At 40.3% G+C, this 15,489-nt stretch overlaps 1 protein-coding gene across 1 annotated transcript; it reads right to left on the bottom strand.

Annotated features, from left to right (window-relative positions):
* Positions 1 to 822: 822 nt before the first annotated feature.
* On the bottom strand, positions 823 to 14,995 carry gad3 (glutamate decarboxylase 3). The gene is made up of 16 exons (XM_034888551.1): positions 14,730 to 14,995; positions 13,407 to 13,514; positions 11,528 to 11,634; positions 10,892 to 11,027; positions 9,368 to 9,458; positions 7,225 to 7,337; positions 6,167 to 6,282; positions 5,311 to 5,390; positions 4,898 to 4,952; positions 4,494 to 4,610; positions 3,632 to 3,696; positions 3,073 to 3,151; positions 2,761 to 2,910; positions 2,521 to 2,628; positions 1,535 to 1,624; positions 823 to 1,376 (listed from the first exon to the last, which is right to left on the bottom strand). The coding sequence occupies exons 1-16, from the start codon at positions 14,749 to 14,751 to the stop codon at positions 1,203 to 1,205; spliced, it is 1,611 nt and encodes a 536-aa protein (XP_034744442.1). The 5' UTR covers positions 14,752 to 14,995; the 3' UTR covers positions 823 to 1,202.
* Between the last annotated feature and the right edge of the window lie 494 nt (positions 14,996 to 15,489).

Below are 15,489 nucleotides of genomic sequence, written 5' to 3'. Positions count from 1 at the left end.
AAAAATGAGGATGGTAAAGAAATGTTTAATTATTTATTAGTTTATTTGTCAGGGACAATGCAGTTATTACACTATTACATACATATTTATCACAGCAGATAAATATTATATACTAATATATAAACATTTCACAAATTTGTGACCATATTAAACAAAACAGCACATCATGTAACAACACAAACCCAAGCACACTGCCACTCACACCTGCTCAACTATAGTCACCCCAATAGTGAGGGGCCCGGGCTATCTATCATTATCACCTCCCAAATTAAGTGAATATTTGTGAAACAAGAACAGTGTGACTTAATTAGTTTAATTCCTCACAAAATTTGAGTGTTTGGCTGGAGAGTTTTAAGAACAGGTGGAACAGTGATGGCATTAAACACTGTGCCGATAAAATGTGGACAAATGTGTGATGGTTGATTTTAATCGACAGTATTGCAGGTTTCAGAACAGCCAGCCAGCGGAGCCCCTCAGCACTGCTTGACCGGAGTTTGACTCCATCTAGTGTTCAGATTGCTAACTGACACCCAGTCCTGCAGGTGGCCTCAGTGTTGCCGAGAGGCTTTACAACTCCAAATCAGCTGATGGTGCACCAAAGTTATTTAGTTTTGACTTTTCAGTTTCAGTTGTGTTAAGCTTTAGCTTCTAGGGTGTGTTTGCTAGTGTTAGTGTCAGTTTTTTAGATGCTCCCGAACCAAGACATAAGAGGAGAGACAACACATATTTAAAAAAGGTACAGCAGAGGGTAGCCATTTACAGCATGCTGTGACCAACTTCAGCTCTGAGCCAGTGCCTTGCTTAATGTTGTTTTTAGTTGGGGGAGGGGGGGGGGGAACCGGAGCACCCGGAGGAGAACATACAAACTCCAACATAGAAAGGACTTGGATTAACCCAGAACCTTCTAGCTGTGAGGCCACAGTGCCAACCATTGGGAACCCAACATTAATGTTAAAAAGGGACACTTTTCTTGTGATGTGATAGTAAATAGTTGCTTTGTAATGTAAGCATGTGTAATGTTGTAAAACTATCAAAAGTGGTAATGTTCAGCAAAGGCTATAGAGCATAGCCAGAAGTACAGCATTTGTCAAAAGCCTGTGTACCAACGTTTCACTGTGTACCCAGGCTGGATAGAACGCATGCTTATTCAGCAGCAAAACATTGACATCAACTGGGCTAAGAGCAAATAATCATATGAGATGTTATAGGTCGTGACCCAGCCGGGTGATCTCGTCCAGCAGGAAGTCAATGTCCTCTTGCTGTGTGGCAGGATTGGAGAATACACACCTGAAGAAATTGACTTTGTCTCCCAAAGGCTGATAGCCAATCAAAACAGAGCCCTTCTCCATCATCCTGCTTTTGATGCGAGGAGCAACCTGCAATGACATAAAAAGTGAAGATCCCCATCAAGACCATGGCCCTCTATACTTTGTTCGGTCAAGCTCTTTTCATCCATTTTCAACATTCTGCATGCTGCAGCGGTGGGATTTCATCACTAAATAAATCCAGAGGAAAACCGATGTTGGGTACTGACCTGATGGAGTCTTGTGTCTCTGTCAGGTCCAGGTGGCAGGTCTCTCAGACTGGGAGGGATGTACCAGAAACACACGTTACTGTGCTCTGGCTGTGTGACAGGTGGAGGACAAATATGCCCAAAGAATTGAATAAAGATGCAGATGGATAATAAGGAAACACTAACACTATAAACTGAACCAAAACCACAAATATATACAGCATGCCTTGTAATATTTTGTACATGGTTAGTGCAAAAGGTTTAGATGCCCCTTTGCAGGTACAAATGCATGTACTTTGGTTGTCTGAAATCTGCAGTAGTTTCAAATCAGGCTGAAGTAGGTTAAAAGGGTAAGCTTTATTTGTCTAGAATACAAAAAACTGTTGTCATTGAAAAGTTGTTGAAAGAATGGTTATTGTATCAAGACTCTTTCTCCACCCAGCCACATATTCTTTACGTAAGGGTCAAGGTGGAGCGACAGGCTTTTTTACTCAGAGAACAATGGTTACAATGTAACCTACAATTTCTGCATACATCAGATTTATCTCATTTTTTTTGTTTAAAATCAGATGCCCAGATGTCATGATTGGAAAACAGTTATTTGGACACTGATCAAACAGATAAATTGCCCTGCTATGACATGAACTTCTACTACTACTATTTTTTAGTCACTGTTCCATTTTCTTTGTTGGGATTGTTGTTGCCACTGTGCAGCACATCCCCAACCGGCATTGTCAGACTCCGCCTACCAAGAGCCTGGGTCTGACCGAGGTTTCTTCCTAAGAGGGAGTTTTTTCTTTTGGGAAGCAACAGTGCAACCACATGGTCGCACTGTTGCACCATGCTTGCTCTTGGGGGATTTTTTTGGGCTTAATAAATTATAGAGTACGGTCTAGACCTACTCTATCTTTAAAGTGACTCAAGATAACTGCTGTTATGATTTGACACAATAAATAAAATTGAATCGAATGTATATATATATAGTATCCTGTGAAGAACAGCCTTACTTTGTTTTTGAAGACCAGTTCAAAGTCTGTCCTCCTCTGCAGTTGGTCATGCAGATATTCAGCATTCTCTAAGCATTTGTTGACCTGAGATCCAAAGCCTTCTGAGCCCTGGGAAGGTGAGTGACAGCGGGTAAGTAGGCATACAGACATCTTCTCACACAGGTAAGAATGAGACTAACTAGTGAAAAATTAATGAAACCAAGCAGCACCCACTAACTTAAGTGTGTAGTACATGAATACCTTTGCCTTCCACATGAGCCAAAGTTTAAAGACATCGACATGCCGGCCACACTGGATGCTCTTATCTCCAGTATCATAGCTCACATCGTAGGGTTTGTCTGTCTGGAAAAGGTACTCAGCCCCCAACTCATTACACTCCTGCAAGAGACCCTGTGGAGATGAGACATGGAACATTAATATAAGATACAACTGCATGGATAACCTTAACTCGATTCTACATACGTCTGTTGTGATCATTTGCTCTAAAGGTAATCATTTTTTTGTTATTTTGTGATGTACGCTCAAATGAAAGGATGGAGCATAATATCTTACTCTCTTCTTGACTAGTATGACAGAGCACTGCAGCGGGACGCCCATCATCTTGTGCGGATTCCATGTTACAGACCAAGCTCTGGGGAAAAAAATCATTTAAGATTTAACAATGCCACGCTGACTGACTGACTTACAACGGCAACCTTAGACCTGTTGCTAACAATTCAAAAACAGCATCGGTCCAGAGCCTTAAAAGAGTTTTTTGTTTGTCACTCATATAATAAAAGTTGACACACCAGCACCCAGAAGAAGCCTATGCAAAGTGACACACACAGTAACTCACATGTAGTGATGAGCTGCGATAAGATGGACGTTATGGAAAATAACAAGGCAAGGACTGGTCAGGTGGCTGGTGTGTGTTTTACATTTCAGAGGGATTTCTATTCACTTAGACAAACCACTTGATGTTGGCAAATAGTGTCGGTTGTCATTTTACTTTATTTTTTAATTCACAAAGAGTCAGACCGATAGATTCTTTGTAGTGGTGTCCCACAGGAATCCCGAGAGAAAACAAAGACACGCCAGGTGAAGTGGTTAGGTTGTGTGTTGATGGATTTACCGTTCAATGCCCTGTAGTTTCATTCTGTGCCTGTCTGACATCAGCAGGCCTCCCCCCCATGCTGCCTGGAGATAAAGAAGTAAAACTCTCATAAAACATGCCGACTCATTTAGGTCCTACAAATTCTGGGTGTGTCAGAACATGTGTGACGCTGGTTACATGAACTGGGCAGGTGTTTGTTGTGGAATCCACTCAACAGGCAAGACCCCCCTTCAATAGCATTCCTACTCTACTATTGGCTACTACTTTTCATGGCTTTTTCTGGCATCTTTGCTGCTTTTTTTCAATGTTTTTGTTGCTTTTCTCTGAGATTTTTCTTGAAATGTTTGGCGTTTTTTTCAGCATTTGTCGCCTTTAATGCTTTTATTTCATCGGTTTTGTTGTCAATTTTTTTTTTTGTGCTGTTGTGCTTTTTTAATATGTAAATACATGTCCGAGGACCTCCTTAGATAGCAGGAGATCTCAACCCCCCCCGCCCAATATTGAACCCAAAGTTACGCCCTTGTGGACACCTCAATCAGTGCACTACAGACTTCAGGAACTGTGCCTTTAGAAGGAGGTACGAATGTAGGTAAAAAACTTTTACAAAAAACAGTTCTGCTGGTATGAAGTGTACCATTATTTATATTTGTGTTACTTGTTCCGTCAGTTGGACGTAGACTGAGTAAAATTCTCTCAACGGGAACTGAATCCTCCAAATCTATGAACAATCTGAATCCACTGAATTGTTGTTTGTGGAACAAGACGACTAAGGGAAACATGATTTATTTTTTGAGGCCTACGTCTACATTTGTTTGTCAAAGTTAAGGATTTGTAAAGCATTGTATAGTAATTATGTTAAATAGCAGACATGTCAACTTACATCAACATGCATCCACAGTGTGTGTTTATGGCAGATGTCAGCAATGGCATTCAGAGGATCGAAGGCTCCGTACACGGTGGTGCCCGCTGTCACGTTCACATAGAACGGAACCAAACCCTGGGGAGAAAGAGAGAATGGAGGTTGGCCTCATCTTAAATATGTGCTGTTCTGTCTGTTCCGGTTGTCAGCTCTACCTCGATTGTGAGCAGTCCTGGAAGTGGAACGTGACTGCATCATGTGTAACAAGTCTCAATTCAATTTAAGGATGAGGTTTCGCCGACAAACCAGAAATTGAAAGTATGTCTTAATAAATACTGTGAGATGGGGGACATTTTGAACACATTCAGTATTTTCTCACATAAACTGTATATATACTGAAATAGCTTTTTTCCTTTTAGTCATACCTTTTCTTTAGCTGTAACAATGCAAGCCTCCAGTTCAGCTGGGATCATTTTCCCTCTAAAGTGTCCAGAAGCAGACAAAGGTTCAGTGAACAGCAACTGACCACAGTCAGCCCTTCATTCATGCAGCGTACATGTTGCCATGTTGACTTGACCAAGCGCTGACACAAGCCTGGCCTCCACAGGAACTCTAAAAGGACTAATTCTCTATATTTAAACATAAAACATTACCATGCATTTCAAAGACAAAATAGTTTACTGTGCATTAAACATGCAACCCACTACACAGGATGTGTACTAGCCCACTAGCTCACATTTTCCCATAACATAGACATTCACAGGTGAGCAAACATTCCTTTTGTCGTAAACCCCATTGACTATTGACAAACACTTGTGTACTTTGTGAGTGTACCCACCTTTCATCACATTTCACCATGACCACATTGTCACTGCCCAACCCCAGTACAGCTGCAGATTTCTTCACTGAATAGTGACTCTGAAACACAGCCATTCATCTCCATTGGTCTCAATTTAAAGAAAATCCAAACAGGTACACCCTTCATCCAGCTGAGAGCAGCAGACGTTCCCAGGTACACCTAAATGTGAGAGCTCTGCTTATATCTCCAGAGATTGAGCTGTGTGTGTTCAAAAAGGTGATGCCCTGCTATGACCCTCTGTTATTTGGAGATAATAGCTCGGTGCTATGAGCTCTCTGAAAGCCCATCTCAATGAGATGTTTGTTGCAACCTCTCTCCTGAAATCATTCAGCATGCTAGCTGCTGAAATGTAGGAAGCTGTTTTTATCAGTTGGTTATCAAGCCTTCAGTGTATCAGATCACAGACCCTTACATGAAGGAATAAAAGATCCTTGTGGCTATGCTACAGAAAAAAAGTAATGGACAGTGTACAATAATTCACATACAGGATGTGATGGACTTCATTTAGTTCCTTTGTGGTCCCATTACATAGAAGAAATAGCAGGAATGAATCAGAAATAGTTTGATATTTTTAATAATCAAACTGGGGTAAGGGTCGTTGTTGTTTACACATTTTAACTCAAATTTGTCCCACGAATAGATTATCATCATTTCAACTAAAAGGCTTGCCCATGGCAGTTGTAAAATTCTACAAAAAGAGAAACGTTGACTCAAACTCAGTACAAATCTGGGTCAATATTGCTCAAACTTCATAGAACATCAGTTGGAGGTCACATGTGATCACAGCTCCTTAAGCCCCAAATAGTGCAATAGTTAGTGTCTCAGGTGGGATTACATGTTCTGAAGTGAAGAGGGCCAGCGGAGGCAGAAGTCCCATCCCTCTGGTCTTCACCTCTGGGTAGAAGTGATATCTGGCTACCAGGATGCTGTACAGGTTGGATATTGTGCCTCCTTCAGAAAACAGAATGCAGAGTTTGTTGACAAGTATGGCAACCTCTTTATTTGTGCTGTGCCTCTGTTCATTTGCCTGTTGTTGTGTCTCAGTTCCATACATTATCCTAAATATGCAAGCACACGTATTTGTAAGTTTACACTATCAACTGTGAGATGAAGTATTTCTGATCAATTTCTTATTGAGTTACAGATAACTATATTCATAGCACCTTTTAGTGGACTCAATGACACTTTACATGAGAAGTAACACACAAACAAAACTAAACAAGATATGAATACATGGATTATTGGGGGCAATGTTGTCGGAGAACAACAGAATTGTTGTCATCACTTAGAATTCCTCATGGGGGCGACATAAACTACGCACCACAGCTTCAAAGAAATGCCAATAAACCAGAGCACGTTCTGAGTTCTGTACACACTGGAGCCTGTCTCCAGTTCTCCTATTGCAGTAATCCAGAAGGGAGGGGATGAAGGACAAAAAGACCCTAGGTAAGATTTTGGCGAGAGTCATGCTTTAACGCTTGCTTACAACACAGTGACCATGATGCCTGGTTTAGCTTCCGATACATTCAAAGTAGGCTAAGTTACCTGTGCAACGATGCATCTGTAACGTATTGTCTCATTGTAGCCTAAATGAATTATTTTGCATTACGACCTCCCGGTTGATAATGCCAGCACCTTAAAAAAAAGGCCTTTGGGAATGCAGGTGTGTAAAAACACTACTGCTTTTGTGTAAAGCGTCAGCTAGAATCGACACAAACTTAAAGAAATGCAAGCTTTAGCCACTTTAAACTGCTGTTTAAACTAATCTTTTCCTGCATATTTTAGGCAAAATGAAGGTGACCACCTTTTGCATGTAGAGATGTTTAGTATCACTTTTAACAGTTTTTATCCAATCAACTGTTCATCCATCCACCCGTTTCTTGCATGCATTACCTGGACAGAAGAATCCGTCTCCCTCATCATCGGACCATCCCACAATGCTTTGCATCTTTCTCAGCAGGAACTCTTCCATGAGGATGAAAACAGGAGAGACTTCAAATGTAAACCTGATAAAGAAATGTATCATAAAGACAAATAAATCCACCTCAGTTCATGCAAGCGCAGTGTAAACTTTCAAGACAATAGGAATACTTTGAATTGATGGTGGTGGTCAATATTCATAAAAAAGGATAAGTTTGTGTAGGGCAATACAGATTTCGATTAAGAACAACCAAATCAATTATATACTGGACCTATAAAGGGTTTAAAGGGTTATAATCCTGAAAATTATTGAATGATCATTGAATGTTTGCTAGTTTTGAACAAGTTTGTTGTCAGTTGTTTTAGAGATTTATGTGGGGAAAAAAACAGAAAAGAATATTGATGTATGAAGATTTAACAGCAGTGTTTTTGTGCGTGTACATTTTGGCCATAAAAGGTGTCACAAGGGCAGTTCTATTGAGGAGGGCAAAAGGGTTAAAGAAATGATTTTCTATTGGAAAAAACACTTTTGTTTCAACAAAATGTTCAATCGCCCGAGGATTACTTTTAGTGAAGTCAACACCAGACTGTTAGGTTCAAGAGCATCCCCCATATAGTAAGGTAGTGTCAAGAGTGCACCACTGCTGAGGTGCATTCAATGACAGGTTCAAACCTGCACTTTCATCATGGGGTGTGAATATCTCTCTCATTCAGAACAGAGCCGTGGGCTAAAAAGGGCTGGCGAGGTGAGGGTGCCGACATAATGAAAGACAGCGGTGGGCTCTGAGTCGAATGGATAAACATGATTTATTCATTTATTCATGTATTTAATATTGTATGAAACAGTATACCATAACTGGACAGGCATATTCACACATTGTTTTGTTGTCATATTTAATCATAAACTGTTACTGAATTTGGTTTGTTTGTGTGCGCCAGGGTTTGTAAACCGGTTTCTGTGCTAGCCCCTATTCGCCCGCCATGCAGCTAATTGGTCTCGACTGACTTCTGTTTCCATGGCCACAGTATGTAAATGCTTCTGTTTCCCGTTAAACGTCAACGGGTTTTATGTATGAGCTCACTCCAGGGTTGGAACGCCTCCCCACGCCTTTCAGCACTGCGTTTACAGTTGGCCGGTGTTTCCGGTAACTGTTACCCAACTGGGCGCCCCACAGGGCTGCATGAGATTGAATGATTGTTTCGGTGAATTACCACGGGCGACAGCTTTGCCTCATTTAGGCCTGCCCGTGTTTATTCATGGTATGTGTGTAGAGTTGGGGATATGTTTGTGGGTTTCTTTGTTAAACTAGGATTCTGGTTAATTTCTACCTTCTGTTTAAGTTCTGTTGAACAGAATTTCATTTCTGTTGAAACTTCATGGTTTATTTGTTGTTAATCTTTGTTTTTTTGTTTTTTTTTCTCTCTAGGCATCTATCATACGGCTGCCTATTTTTGAGTTTTCACCACCGTGTGTTTTTGTGAGCAAGTGTTCACATGTGATTGGACTGATCCTTTCCTGAAATCCTGAACCCCTTGACCCCAACCCTCCACTGGTGAGGCCTCAGCACTGATCCTCACCTTTTTCTCTACCCTTGTGTGAATCGTATCTTAGTTGCGTTTTTATACTTGCGTTTTTTTTGGTAATGGTATAAATAAACCAATTGTCTTTAACGGATCTGTGTCTTTGGCATCAGGCATAAGTCAAAGCTGTGTGCTTTTTGTGTTTTGGTGATGTCTTGCTTGGTTCTGGGCGCTCCCACCATCCCACCTCGCAACAAAGGCATGCAAAGTCAGTGGAAAGACGTAGGAGATGTAGATCTACAGTACCTCAGGCAGCACAAACTAAAGACAGGACTCATCTGCTCAACTTGAACATGTTTTAACTTGAGCAAAAAAATGTTATCTCGACTTGAATGCCTCAACCAAATTACTATGCAGAGACAGGTACACATGAAAGGAAGAAACACATGGCAATACACACATTGTTTGTGTGACACAAATTGCCTCTGAAATGTAGTGGAGTAGAAGTAAAGAATATGTACCTCTAAAGTGTCCTTTAGTTCAGTACTTCAGTAGACTATGTCATTACTTTACACCACTGATGGTGATCTCTTACATGTTAGTGTTGGCTGTAGAGGTTAACCACTCTCCTGCTAATCCAATCACATCTAGACCTGAAGACAGCTGGTTGAAGAAACGCGGATGGCCTAGAAAAACAAAAGTCAGAGGTCATAGGCAAAGCAAGTCATTAGTTAAAAGAGATAGTGGGGGTGTACAAGGGGTGCGGCTGCACAGGGCCTCAAGCCTTTCAGAGAGCTTTCACACCTGTATTTTGGTAGACTCGGTGCGTTTCGCTGGTGGAGTTGCAACATTGCTGGATTTTTCATTTGCTTCGGTTAGCGTTCAGGCTGCACTTTGTCAAAAGGCACCAAATGTTGTAAACAAATGTCACACGGTCAAAATGGCTACTTGCTTATTGGACAGAATATCCAAGTGAAATTTGCAGACGCTTCCTTAGAAGTATCTGACTGAAATACAATGTCCCAGGTCTGTAGTTTGTGTTTCACGAGGCTGGGATTATCCAAGACCAGGGGTCGGAGCATGGACCCCTACTACATCCGGTGTTGCATAGACTACTAAACCATTAAAATAATAATTGTTGGCATGATTTTATAAGCCCTGTTAAGCAACACTATGTAACTTCTCCCACTTTGGTCTCCCTACAGGTTGTCGGTGGGCGAACTGCGTGACCTGTAGTTCCAGTGAGACAACGTGTAGGGGGACCGAAGAGGGAAAAGTTACAGAGTGTTGCTTTCAATGTCAATACTTATATATCTTAGTGACTACCTTACCTATTGGCCAGTGTCATCAATGTTTTTTTCACACATAGGCCAATATATATATTTACCCGTAATGTATTGGATTTTTCTGGGAAACAAAAAACAATCATTTGGTGGGCTCTCGGCAGTAACTCAGAGGAGCCCCCTGTTGAAAGTCTCTGTCCTAATGGTTACAACAGGTCATTTTATACACTTGACGTCTCATCTCACACTACGATGAAGCGGCTATATGTGGACTAACATCATCACCAATGAACGCAATGTAAGCCTACCTTTGGAGTGTCATTTAGCCTCTTTCCCCATAGAAAGGGGATCCAAGCTGGGTCGGTGGTACCACTTGTTTTCCTAAAGGTGTATAGTTTATAAGACGCCAATATCTTATCTCTAGCTTAAAACGGATCGCGCTTTAGCCTCTGGTAGACAGTAAAGTCGGCCTAAAAGATCCAGGGCTTTTGAAAAAAACGTTTGGGACTGGAGCCCCGGAAGCCTTTATTTCTTCAATAAATTTGTTTTGCATTTGTAAATAAAACTTTTAATTTCACTTTACAAAATCAAACTGTCCAATCCTGAGTTAAGGCTCTTCTGTGTTGGTGAATGGTGAATGCAGCTGCAGAGCATCTGCACACATCTGTATTGCTTTTGTAAAGTATAATTGTACAGTACAGTAGTGTTAATAATGTCAATATTGGCCTCTGTCTGATCTGCATTCTTACAAAAAATAAGTTGTACAGAATTGGGAAGTTTTCAGTGATCAAACAACACACACACACACACACACACACACACACACACACACACACCTGTACTGACGCCATATTTGAGTGTGTCTCTACAGTCCACAAGTATCTGCTCCAGAGTTTCCGGTTGGTCCGGCAGCTCCAGACTAAAGCCTTCCAGTCCCTCTTTCAGCTGGTGAGGATGGTGGAAGTCCAGTATCTGAAACACGGAACAAGGAACAGTATTTTTCATTGTGCCATTCCTTGTGTCTCATATTTCATTGTGTGCATAAAAATAAACATGTATTGCACATTTTTCCAATCCAAAACCGTATTGGATGTATCCCAAATACAAAATTACTATGCTAAAAGCTAAAGCCCTTAACTGATAGCAGCAGTAGAAAGTGTGGTTTCAGGGTTACTAACTAACATAAAAAATGACACAACTCTGGATTAATGCATGACCTAAATAATTGCTGCAGTTGTTTATCCTTAATGTACAATTGAAGGTCAAACGCTGGATAGAAATGTAAAAATGTTAAGTTCCACCAGTGAGGGGAAACAACACCACACATGCCCAAAGCCTCTGGCAATGAAAGCAGATGGCAAAAATGTGATACCAAGGAGATATGCATGTCATGCCACTCCCACATAGCGCAGGTCTAACAACATTATTAACAGGATTTCAACACAGCAGTCCTACACATGACAATCAAGTACCTTGGAGCCCCTCTGGCTTGACTTGCTGATATAGCTCAACAAGATGTTGAGCAGCTCCTGCAGAAATCCTCTGGTAACTTCCTCACCACCTGAAGCTGGGAGCAGGTCTACACACCCACACACACACACACACACACACCAGACACACACACACACACACACACACACACACACACACACACACACACACACACACACACACACACACACATATATATCCCTTTCAAGTTGCCTAACTTGGGAGATATGAAACATCTTTGCATGAAAAAATGTAGCTATACAACTAACCAGGAAATTAGACATCTTGCAACACATACCGCTAACACAGAGAAAGTAACATTTCACCATTAGGTTTTTAAGTTAAGTCATCGGGGTGTTGCCATTCAGTCTTCATAACATTAAGACATTATTCATGCACTAATAAAAAAAATTTAGGGATTTAATACCACTCCGATCATAGTTTACGTATTAATATAAAGTGGAATATAATGAGGAAACATTGTCAATAAATGCATCCGGTAAATTGCAAAATGTTAGCTGGATGCAGTTTATTAAGTTAAAAAGAATTCACTAAAACCTTGTGTGGAGAATGACATCATCTTTACATAAATAATATGGGAAAGCGTCAGGTTGATAAAATGTTGTATCATGTCTTTATTCAAATTGTCTGCCATGATCTGAGCCAGTTGGTCTTGTTTAATCATATCATGCCATGTTTGTCAGGTTTTCTTTGTTGGTTCTGTATAATTAAAAGTCTATAATTAACAGATTTCAACAATGAAAGTAACAAAGGAGTTGTGGAAACATTTTAGAGAAGTGCCAGAGACAAAGAAGACATCCTGTGATGTCAGTGTTTCCCACTGTGAGGAAAGATGTAAGTACGTATGTGTATTGGTACAGGAACTTAACTCCCTCAAAAAAAGCATTTTGTTCTTAAGATCACTTGTCAAGTGCAACGTTAGTAAGTAAGTAAGTCAAGTTTATTTGTGTAGCACCAATGACAGACAATGTCACAAAATGCTTCACAGGCCAAATACATACATGTGTGACATGACAGTCCAGCCGTGTGAGCTAAATGTCCAGTTAGTTTGAGCTAAAGACAGTTTCACATTTTTATAAGATAAATAGATCATCAGCAAAAAACAAATTACCTTTTACAATTGAAAGATGTATTAAAGTAGGTTTTTTAAAGAACTTTGTACTTTTTAGTACTTTTATAAAAAGCATAACACCGCATGTAATAACATTTCCCAGCTTCCTTTTTGTGACATTAGAACGTAATTTATGTATCAACCCAAAACTAGAAGTGTCAGACCCCCTGAAGGCGCATTTAGTTTACAGTTGATCTCTGGTTCGACCCACTGTAACAGACACACTCGAAGACACGCTTAATATGATCACTTTACAAATTAACTGACTTGGATAAAATGTAATCGTTCCACCTTTATTTTTATACTTTGTTTGCACCATCATATAAATATTAGAAAGACAATGAAACTTTCTGAATTGGAAAAAATGATTTGCTAAATAAATTACGGAAGCAGATTCGGGCCACATGTGAAAATGTATTTGTACTTGTACTTTTTTTAAAGTCTAAAATTATTATTTTTTTAATTTTTTTTTTTAATTTGGATTTTGACTTTAATCTCAGAACCCTGACATTGACCTCTGATTGTAAACTCAGAACTCAATATATATTATTTTCACACGTTGCACTAATCCTCTCCCGTAATAACTTTCCAAAAGGCACATGTGAGTTGATGTTAGTGCTGTTCATCCCCTAACATAGCCAAAGAACATGTTGCCTGCATCAATGATGGAAGCCCCAGACTTTCAGGAGGACCACACCTGGGGGACTCTGGATAGCAGGAGCTCTCACCTTTGCTGTAAATGCTGCTGAAGTCAGCAAGTGTCTGTCCTCCGTCTCTGACTGCTGCTGAGTTCTCTTGCTTTTTGTCCATTCCCACTGATTCGGCAAGGATTCTTTCTGAAAGCACAAAACATGCATGTTTGTCGATAAATGTTCCGCTGATGGCTTGGCTAGGTCTGAGGGATCATTCACATCTGCTTTGAGTTAAATGCTTCAACACAGCTGTAAACTCTGTGTCCAGTTGACACTGTTGGCACATTTTACTTAGACTGAGCACAATAAAGTAAAACAACGCAACATGCAACACAATAAAAGCTCCTTCTTTGCCTCAGAATGTGTGGAAAGTTTCAGCTTGCGGTGTCTATTTGAGTTACATCGTGTCACAAGCTGTTTGTGGCACGAGCGCTCACACTCTCTCAGTTGTCTTTTTTACCTGTGTGGAGCAGTGTTTATTACATCACCTATTTTTAATTTAGTCTTGTGCCAAATGTCCTTGCTAGTTGCAGTCGTATTTAGTCATTCACATGTCTTTGACTAAAAGTCTTGTGATTCTATAATTTTACTGAAAAGAGAACTCAAGGTAGCTTAGTTGAGTTTTGTCAAAATATTGTAGACTTTTTTACAACATTTCAGTCAAACAGTGTCTCACACATTTCTTTTTTTTGTTCACAATAATGCATGTTAGTCAGCGTTTTTGGAAATTGGTCCAGTCTCGTCTCATTGTCTCATCTTCGTCATGGAAAAAAGGTTGTCGACGAACACATCTCGTCTCGTTTGACGAAATTAACACTAGGTTGGAGGGAGTTATTCAAGATCTTGGGAAAGTAAATAAGGGAGCTAAGTTTTTTGTTAGAAAATCTTCTTATTCAAATATTATAACAGGTTTCTACGATCTGGGATAAACAGATGTCCTAGCAGTCTGCACCAGCACCAACCAACTCTAAATCATCACCTCCTACGGTAGTATTTTAGGTATAACCTGTTTGCCTACTCACTCTGTGTAACAACTATTGCATTAAACTTGCTGTAATCTTGGGAAACTATTTGCAAGGAAAGGACTGATTACTACATCATAAAAAGAGATGTGACACTTCCCTCTCACATGGTGATTTGCACATTGTGCTTTTTAAGTTTAGCTTACGTTGTGATGTATCACCAGCTATCTCTGATGTACTCATTTCAGATGGTGTGGCTGTACGCATTGATACTCTCTGCATTCAAATCACATGGGCAAATACATAACTGCACTATACACCTGTACCTATATATTTCTAGGTCATTCGATTAACACTTTACTTTGCATTACATAGAGAGTCATCAAACTACTCTTACCTGGCAGCTGTAAGAAATCCATGTCAACACTGAATTGTTCTTCAAAGATGAGCAATTTAGTTCAGTCCCACTGTTACTATTGTTTTAAACCAGTCAAGATATCCCCACAATAACGTTTCATTGAATTCTCTTCCGCTAGAAATACTGTGGATAAACAGGTCCGCCTGAGAGTTCTCAGAAGTCTGTGACAGTAATTCATCCAACCTGAAGCACACAGGCAGTGTGGTGTCAGCCTGCTGCATTTAAAGAGCAGCAGGTGAGGGGAGGTGTGGTCTCCAGCCAGCTGCTATGATGCTTTTCTTTTGTAACATCGTGCCATGTAAGGCGTTTTTCTTCATTTGATCACAGTGTTCAGGGTATGCTCGCCCAAATAAAAATAAAGAAACCACAACATTCCTACTTTTCTTTCAACATCATTTGGTTTTATTTGGTTTAGGCGTTGAGATATCCCTCCCTGTGGAACTCTGATAGCAGGAGTTGCAGGTGGAGTCTACAGAGAGTATCACCACATTGTATTTCAATGAGCTCCAACTGCACACGCCCCTGTACTCCCTCTACATCAACAGAGAAAGGGTTCATGTCCTTCTTAATGACAGCCAACCCTTGAAAGTCTGTAATCTGTATTGTGAGTGCAGTCACCCATTTCCCTGTTTTAACAGAAATGTGGGCAGTTGGGAAACAAGACCATTTCACACAGTTGGACAGTTAGCGATGTTGCCGCTACTTGCCACTCTAAAAGCTAAAGCTCGTTGTAAAAAAT

This window comes from Etheostoma cragini, chromosome 12 (genome assembly GCF_013103735.1).
Source record: "Etheostoma cragini isolate CJK2018 chromosome 12, CSU_Ecrag_1.0, whole genome shotgun sequence".
NCBI classification, from domain to species: Eukaryota; Metazoa; Chordata; class Actinopteri; order Perciformes; family Percidae; genus Etheostoma; species Etheostoma cragini.
This window is presented reverse-complemented; position numbering and strand designations above follow the sequence as displayed.

Excerpts from the sequence above, each read along its gene's own strand:
- gad3 (XM_034888551.1), bottom strand. The coding sequence starts at position 14,751 with ATGGATTTCTTACAGCTGCCAG. Across the intron at positions 9,459-10,891 it reads CAAATATGGCGTCAGTACAG|GCCATCCGCGTTTCTTCAAC; the intron begins GTGTGTGTGTGT and ends TTGTTTTTCTAG. Across the intron at positions 3,697-4,493 it reads CACTGTGGATGCATGTTGAT|GCAGCATGGGGGGGAGGCCT; the intron begins GTAAGTTGACAT and ends CTTTATCTCCAG.